This window comes from Microtus ochrogaster, chromosome 7 (genome assembly GCF_000317375.1).
Source record: "Microtus ochrogaster isolate Prairie Vole_2 chromosome 7, MicOch1.0, whole genome shotgun sequence".
NCBI lineage: Eukaryota > Metazoa > Chordata > Mammalia > Rodentia > Cricetidae > Microtus > Microtus ochrogaster.
This window is the reverse complement of record NC_022014.1, coordinates 37,176,993-37,185,947: the sequence shown is the minus strand read 5'-3', so window position 1 is coordinate 37,185,947 and position 8,955 is coordinate 37,176,993. Positions and strand designations below refer to the sequence as shown.

At 49.1% G+C, this 8,955-nt stretch overlaps 1 protein-coding gene across 4 annotated transcripts in view; it reads right to left on the bottom strand.

The window, feature by feature from the left end:
* Positions 1-4,175: 4,175 nt before the first annotated feature.
* The window catches only part of Epn2 (epsin 2), a 66,515-nt gene continuing 61,735 nt past the window's right edge, over positions 4,176-8,955 (bottom strand). For all 4 annotated transcript variants that reach the window (XM_013347426.2, XM_005349907.3, XM_005349909.3 and 1 more), the window contains 2 exons: positions 8,468-8,683; positions 4,176-6,623 (listed from right to left, as the gene is read on the bottom strand). In XM_013347426.2, the coding sequence (XP_013202880.1) occupies positions 6,334-6,623; positions 8,468-8,683 (506 nt within the window). In that variant the 3' untranslated portion in view covers positions 4,176-6,333. The remainder of the gene's footprint in view (positions 6,624-8,467; positions 8,684-8,955) is intronic.

Sequence of the window (8,955 nt, the reverse complement as noted above, 5' to 3'; positions counted from 1 at the left end):
AAAAAAAAAAAAACAAAAAAAAACTGCACTGTTTTTTCCCCAATGTCACATTCGCAATGAGCAGTCCCCTCCTCAAGCTCACTTGTTTCAGCCATCACTAAGCTCTTGGTTCAGGAGCCCCTAATATGTCCTGCATCTAACCCTATTTCATTTGCAGGTCTCTTGCCCGACACCCATGCCACTCAGCCTTTTTCCACCTCCAAAGTATTGTCCCTTTCCAGTCCATCTCTGGCCTCAGATACCATGGGTTCATCTGCCAAAAGCTTTAACATAATGGGCTGCCCTCTTGTGTGCAAATGCCCCTTTCTTCAAAACTATGAAGCTATTTAACCACAGAAAAGTTGAAATGACTTTACAATGAATAACAAACCTACCATCTAAAAATGTAGACATTCTCCTGTGGTCAGGATTCAATATCCGCAGGTTCCACAAACCAAGGTTCCAGAGCCACAAACCAATCATTTACAGAAATATGCAGACTCTTCTTGTCCCCACCCCTTGATCACAGCAATTGTTATCATTTTCATTGTGTTTGGTATTACCAGCCATCTACAGACAACTTCAAGTACAGGAGTCACCACATCTTCATGGAGTGAACACTATGCAAACATTACACCATTTACACAGGGCACTCGAGTGTTCTCACATTTTGGTGCCCTGGTAGGGTTCTAGCCACCCAGGACACCAAAGAACAGAGACTGTACTTGCATTTTCCAATGCTCCATCTGTCCTCTCCAGTCCACCTGTGCTTAGCAGATCACAGGCTGTGGGTTGCAGCATGCATATTATTAGACAGAGTTCTGTATTATTCAAGTGAACGTTTACATCCAACAAGATTCACACAAATCTGTGCTGTATGATCAGTTTCAATGAATGCACACTCCAACCCCAATCAAGGCACAGAAAGGTGCCTTCACTTCAGAGTCTCTGGCGTGCCTGCCAGTCAAGAGACCATGCAGTGGAAGAAGAGGCCAATGGCTAAAGTGTGTCTAAAATGTAGGTGGGTGCCAGCCATGAGACCTTTTTTTCTGTTGTTTTTGTTTTGTTTTCCCCGTGACAGTGTTTCTTTGTGTAGCTTTGGCTGACCTGGAACTTGCTAGCTCTGTAGATTAGGCTGGCCTTGAACTCAAGGCCTTCCTCTGTCTCCCTTGTGCTAAAACTCAAAGTGTGCACCGTCTCCACCCAGTGACAGGTGCCTCTTAAGATAGACGAAACCCAGGTTTACCCTCCACTGTCTCACAGTTGTTTACAGACTGTTCACTTTTTCATGGTCAAACTAGTAGACTACATCTTTGCTTCTTGTGTCCCACTGGGAAGCTTACAAAATGCTGCAAGATTGTCCACCATATAGGAACCCCCAGAGTGGCCCTTGCTCTTGTCCATGAAGCCCTTAGGGGGCCCATGCTGAAGGAAGCATGATGAGGGAACCATCTGGTGTTAGGTTCTAGTCAGAAGGGATGCTGCAAGGACATCCCTGCTGGGCATTGGAGGGGGGGATTTATTATGGATGCAGGGAACTTATTCCTGCATACACACTTGACCCAGAAACTGTTACAAGGAATGAGTTTATGCTGTGATTAAAACCTAGAAATGACTGTCTATGGTACAGACTACCACCAGGGTGGCAGGAGAGAACACACAGCTAAGAGCTACTGACAGAGCTCATGAGAGGGTTTGTGGCTGAACCAACAGCTCTGTGGGAGGAGGGGAGGATGTCCCAGAAAAGCAACATTTGGGGAAGTACAGGACAGTGTGCAAATGCAGAAATGAACAGGAACAAAGAAAACTAAAAAGTTAGCACCATAAAATTAGGAAAGGACTGGGGAGACAGCTCAGCAGAGAGCACTGGCTGCTCTTCTAGAGGACCAGGACTTGATTCCTTGTGGCTCACAGCTGTCAGCAACTGCAGTCTGCGGTGATCTATCGCCATCTTCTGGCCGCCAAGGGTAACACAGTGCACATAGCGTAGATATACATTCAAAAATACTCATACACAATTTAAAAAAAAATTAGTAAGAGAACTCTAAACTCAAAAAACTGAAAATCAAACCATAAAATCCTAGTCATGTAGCAAAGAACAAATGAAAAGCTGGCTGTGATGGTGCTCACCTTTAATGCCAGCACTTGAGAGGCAGAGGCAGGCAGATTTGAGTTCAAGGCCAGCCTGGTCTACAGACTGAGGTCAGGACTCTCAGGGCTGCCACACAGAAAAGCCCTGTTTCAGAGGTGGGGGTGGCTGTGGGGTGAGAAGCAGTATGTGTCCATGGAACTGACAAAAACAAAGAGCTTTCTTAGAATTCTACATCATAGTCCATCACTGAAAGAAGTCTGGGCAGGAACTTGGGAGCAGAGGTCATAGAGGGATGCTGCTTACTAGCTTGTTCAGCCTGCTTTATTATAGCACACAGGACCACCAGCCCAGGGACAGGGATGGCACTACCCAAAGGTGGCCCTCACCTACTGATTACCAAACAAGAAAAATGCCCCTACAGGCCTGCCTAACGCCCAGTCCTATGGAGGCATTTTCTCAGTTGAAGCTCCCTGCTCTCCCAGTGACTCTCAAGCTTGTGTCTAAGTTGACGGGAAACCAGCCAGTATACCACCACAGGACCCAGAACAAGTCCCAGCTGGCAGCAGAAAGCTGGCTCCTAGCTGCTCAGAAGAGGGGCATCCTAGGCCCCTCCTGTGCTGGATGGCCTCCTGGGGCCCTAGTGCTGTCTTCAGTTCCTCCCACATTACTCATTAACAGCAGGGTCCCTCACCCTGTGCAGGAAGCCTGACTTAATGGAGAAGACTCTGGCCCCATAAACCCTAGATTCTTGGCTGAACACACAAAGGGCCTACACAGCCTCTTGTTCTGAGAGGTAAAGCAGGCCTTGGTGCCCACAGGACCAGCTCTAACAATAACCAAGCCTGTTTCCTACTATGTGGGACCCTGGCAGACGGAGAGATGTGAAATAAAGCATGCTGGCTGGTTTTGTGTCCATCTGACATGAGACTTGTGAGGAGGCCTCAACGGGAGTGGGGTGGGGAGTGTCTTCATAAGTTCAGGCTGTGGGCAGAGCTGTAGGACATTTTCTTAATTAGTGACAGATGAGGGAGGGCCCAGCTCACTGTGGGCGGTACCATCCTTGGGTTGCTAGTCCTGGGCTCTGTAAGCGAGCAGGCTAAGCAAGCTGGTAAACAATGCTCCTCTATGACCTCTGCAGTAGCTCCTGCCTCCAGGTTCCTACTAGGACTTCCTTTAATAATGAACTGTGAACGCCGGGCCCAACACCTGGAAGGCAGAGGCAGGCAGGTCTGCTTTCTTTTGAGGTCAGTTTGGTCCACAGAGTTGCAGGATGGCCAGGGCTACAAAGAGAGACCCTGGCAGTGGGGGTGAGACTGACCAATAGTAAGTGATGTGTGCTAAGTTTCAAACTCAGGAGAAAAGGCGGAGGTGCCTATTTAACATCAAAGCAGACCTGGCTGCCAGATTCTCCCAGCATCCCTCAGTCTCTATCAGTTACAGGATATGGATTATAGAATACCCCACCTTCTACCCTGAAGTCTCCAGCCCAGGGGTGGGCTGCCTTTCCCCCAGAGGCTCTTGCCCAAATAATCCAGACATTTTGGTTACCCTCCTCCTCTTGTACCTTTGTCCTCCTGAGTGGATCCCCTCTCTCCCATTCCTTCCCTGGTCATGTCCACTCTGGACTCTCCCAGATGTCCCTGCCTCTGCCCATGCTCTCCCACATGTCTATAATAAACTCTCTCCTCCACCATACCTAGGAGTAATCATGTCCTTTCCTTTCCTTTTTATTTATTTATTTTTTAATTTAATGTAGAAGCATAAACCAAATAAACCCTTTCAAATCCCGAGTTGCTTTTTGGTCATGGTGTTTCAACAGAGCACAAATAACCTAGGACAGGAGTGACTAGGAAACCACTGAAGCACACTGAGAGCTGGCCTCAGGACTGAAAGCCACCTGGGCAATGGACTTGGGCCAATGTTTGCCCAGCGCAGCCTTCAGACAGGCCACAGCAATGTCCACCAATAGCCGACCTGAGGCTCAGGCACTAGGTAAGGGTGGTGGCCTGACTGCAGACCAAGCTGCGTCCCTAGCCAGTTCTGCCATCTTGTCACATTCAATGGGTAAAGACAGGGTAGGAAAAGGACACAGCCAGAAACCACATCATGATACAAATGATAAATTATATTTATACAGTAAATAAGTATCAACAGTCAACACAAATCCAAAACCAACCACCAGCCCCGGGTCTGAGGAATAGCTGGATAACTTCCCTAGGGTGTCCGTCAGGAAGGGCATGGGGGCACGTGTGCAACACACAGGGCAGTGGCCAGTGGCTTCATGATCAGTGCAGTGGGTAACAGGGACATGCGCTGGATATCCTGTGGGAGGAGGGAACCCAGTGGCTATTGGGGTGGGGCCTCAGTCAGAAGGACTCTCATCTTCTGCAGCAGAATCACCGGCCCTCAGCAGGCAGATCTGGACCTGGCATATCCAATCCAAAGGAAGTGCCATCTGAAACATTGCCCTGTCTCCCCTGTCCCATGAAGTCTCCACCTCTCCCAAGCAGGTGCCCAGTCATCAGCCTTCCGCAACAGCAGAGCCCAAGCCCACCCGTAGGCCTCTAGTCCTGGGAGGAGCATGTAATTAGGAAGGGACCTTGGTCTGCGGGGGCCTAGGAGCAGCATGTGGGCTCTCAGACTCAGGAGGGGCTTGAGTGCAGTCCTCCTCAAGCAGGAACCACTCAGTCAACCATGTAGATGCTGAGGACCAAAACTTTCCCCGGATGCAGAGGGGCTGGCATGGGGTTGGGCGCCCTTGAAGTAAGAAGTTCATATAGTGAGACAGGGCAGAAAGGCCAGCCACACAAACTGCCAGGACCGAGAAGGGGCAACCCTTTCTCTGAGGAAAAGCAAGTCTGTGGTCTCTAATTCAGGATTTAATACTTTCCTTAGCAGTGAGTAGAGTGAGGGATCAGGAGGTCGGCAGAGAATATAGCATCAGTGCGCGTCTGTTAAAAATGGACGCCATGTGGACATTCTTTTTCATCTCCAACATAAGATATGATCACTTCCTGGTCAACAGTCTGAGTGGTGCTGGCAGCACACATCAGAGTCAGTCCCTGTCCTAACTCAGTTTGGGGACCATCCCTGATGACCTGTGAGCCAAGAAGTGCACAGCCCCCCCCCCCCATTTTCACACAATCTCATTAACCTGAGCATGATGGGGCCCCAGCCACACTTCTGGTGTGCAGTAAACAGAAGTTCCTGGCAATCCCTGTGCGCCAGGTACAAAGAAAGGAAGTAGTCGATAAAAACTGGCAAGTCACAATCATGCGTGTTTGTTTTTCCTTTAACATTAAGATGTCAATATACTAGTAGCAAAAAAGCCTCTCAGGATCTAGGCAAAAGGCTGAAGGATCAACTGATTTGGTAATTCATCAAAAGAGCTGAAAAAAGGAAAAAGGCAACTGGAGGCTGCAGGTTTTTGTTACTGTTGGAAGTTTTTGTTTTGTTTTAATAAAATTCTTTCTGTGTAATCAAATTCTCAATTTTTTTTCCTATAAAGAATTTGCTTAGTTTTCCATAAGGCATATTTTTGTCATCCAAATATCTCTTCTTTTAAAGTTTTCTTACAGTTAAAACCATAAATAAGAGAAATTAGACTAAAATAATACATGCCAAGACCTTAATTCAGCCAGACTCGGTCAATTCTATCAAAACTAGACAGTTAAATAAGAACCACATTATAAAAATATTAGCCAAAAAAAGACTATTAGATAATTCTGCAAACTCAAATATGAAACTGTACTCAACAAAATGTGCAAACGTGCACAAGCACAGAGCCATGGGGCAGGGCTGTGCTCTGGTCAGCTTAGAGCCCCACACTAGTGTTTATCTTAGACTCCACTTTCCAACAGTCAGTGTGGAGTGGGGCCAGAGCTTCACCTTGTCCACACCCTGAGGACTGCTGGGGGTGGGGCACACAATGTAACTGTCCCAAGTCCTGGGCTAGACAGCATCCCAGAGTCTTGGGCAACACTGATAACACCTCTTTGTTCAAGACCTCAGTGGAGCACAGTCAGAGCTGAGCACTTAGGAAGAGACACAGGGGCCCAGCTAGGACAGGGATGCCATCCCACCCGTACTCCAGCCTGAAAGTCTGGACTATAATAACCACCCTTTCACCAGGAAGCTGGACCTGAAGCTCTAACACCCCTACCACCATATTCTCGACCATTACACAAATCAGAGTGAGTTCCCACTTGACCTCCTTGGGCTCGGCACTCTGGGTGTTCACTCAGGCAAGTACCAGCCTGGCACTAGAGAAGGAAAGGGTTGGTTGTGCCCGTGGCCTGAGTTGCTGATGGGGGAATGCCCACACTGCCTACCATGTTCATTGCTGTAGGGCCTAGTGGTGTTAACGAAGAGCCACTGGCCCCCAATGTTGAGTGTGGGGCTACTGAGGTCACAGGAGCCACAGGTTCCATCCCTGGACCAGATCCAAAGGATGCACTGCTCCCAAGGACAGGGCTCCCCCGAAGCTGATTCAGTGTCAGTGGCTGGGGCTGGTTAACCTGGAAGGGGTTGACAGGGGTTGGGGTGGCAGCACCTGATAAAAGAGCAAGGAGAACACAAGGTGAGTCATTGGAAGGCACTATCCCCTCAGGACAGGTCGGTCTCTGTCTCTCTCTCTCTCTCACACACACACACAGCACTTCAACACTGATCTGGAGGGCAGACTCCACAGGAGACACCAGCATTGGCAAACATCTCCAGACTGCTGAGGCCAAGAAGACTATAGCTGTGAGCAGTATGGGACCTGTCCAGGGCCACAGAGATAAATAAGGCAGAGCCAAGAGCACACAGGCTTGAGTATTCTAGTTCCTCTGAAGGGTGAGTACCCAGGCTGTGGTCAGCTGCCCAGCTCCCTCATTCTGTCTGCCAGTTGTGACTACAGGTGTCTGAGAAAGGCCATGCAGCATCCTGGGATGTACACTTTGGCATCATGAAGGCCTGAGAAGGGCCTGCTACTGAGTCTTACCCAGCTTCTCTAAACTTCCCTCAACCAAAAGGTTCTTCTGCCAGTGAAATACCTGGTGGGTCTTTCCAGGACACATGACACTGTTGTCAGTAAGTCTCTTGAGCTTGTTAAGCTCCACTCACCAACATGGCCTGCTCATGAAGGGACAGCACGAGTCACCATGACAAGAGAAAGTTGCCGTCCTCTGACCTACTCTGACGGGTGTACTTCTTCTACCAGGGTCACAAAAGACAAGGGTGATCTGCAGCCCTTGCTCAGGAGTGGCAGAGTCAGGTCTGCCCTTGTAGCCCGGAATGACCTGAGTCCAATACTTCTGCAAAAAATTTGGCCATGGACATCATAGGTTTGTAGGCAAGGTCCACCGCACCGGGGACAAGAGTCTCTGGGGCAGGAACAGGCCAGATGAGCTCAGGGCTCTGGTCCTGTTCAGCTCCACTCACAGGGCAACTTTTCTCTAGATACCATGCCTTCATCCATTAGGACCCTCAAGGTGGGGTGCAACCTAGAAATTCCACAGATCCTGTATCTGCCCACAGGCCCCAAACCTCAGCTTCTAGAGACCACACTTCTCTGTTGGGAGCTGTAGGGACAGAGAAGTAAAATCTCTAATCCCTGAGACATAGAGCCAGGTCAGCGTTGACACAATTGGAGACACGTTTCTCCTCTTGGGAGGTCGAAGAGGTGAAGGCTATGCAGAGCAAGGGTAGGAGGACACACTAGATGAAGAGTTCAGATGAGGGGATGTGGGAAGAGGGGGGATGTACAAGCAGGGTTGAGTGGGAAATGTCATAGCCTGGAGGTAAGGAGGGGACTGCTAAAATCTTGAGGATTGTTACTTAGCTTCATATAGCTGGGAGAGGAATGCACATGGGAATTGAAGAGGGTAGAAATGGGCTAGAAGGTTAGAGATCAGAGCCCAGGGCCAGGCCATGGGAACCACAAGTACTGGGTCAAGTGGCTGGGTCTGTCCTCTGGCAGTGCAGAGCCTGGAACATGCTGTGCAGAATGCTGTGCTAGGCACTATGGCAAAAGCCCTTCCGCCTTGAGGAGTAGTAGCTCGTGCTAAATCGCTAAGGTGCTGCTTTTCCTATACATGGGATAAACACAGCATGGCAACCAGCTTCCGCTAGACCTAAAGCTAGCACTAATAAAAATATCCCTGCAGATGCAGTTTTCAGACAGCTTCTACATAGTGCTCTCCTACAGGAAGAGGACGATTCACTCCCTAATTTACCCCTCTTTAAACAGTAGCATCTACACCCACCCCACCAGGCCTAGAGACAAACAGCAGTGTGAAGTTCCTGAGGGCTCCAACCCTTCCCAGCCACGGGTCATCAGTCCCTGAGAGGGAAAAAGAGGCAGAGGCCAATCTTAGACAGTACAGCAGTTGATGAAGCCCAGCACATGCTTACCTGGTGCCAGAAACGGATTGAGGGACTGGGCTGGTGGTGCAGGTTTGGTCACCAGGGAGTCCAGGTTCACCAGGGCTGCATTAGGGCCCAGGAATGACTCAGGTGTTTTCCGGGCACTGCTAGGCTTGCTGGAGGCAGAAGTCAGGGGTTGAGACTCAAAGAGGTCAGGACTTGTGGTTCTGCTGTCCTGGGATGGTACTGAGGCCCCTGATTCAGCTGCAAGACAAGGATAAAGCAAGCTATCTTCTCACCCCCACAGGTATACTACTGTAAACAGTGTGTACACACACAAAAACTACTAAATAAATAAATAAGTGTAACTTAAAAATGGTAAGTAGAAAAGCAAGATTCATACAAGTATTCATAGTACAATCCTCGGGAAAAAAAAAAAAAGGCTGCCGGGCAGAGGTGGTACACACCTTTAATCCCAGCACTCGGGAGGCAGAGGCAGGCGGATATCTGTGAGTTCGAGACCAGCCTGGTCTACA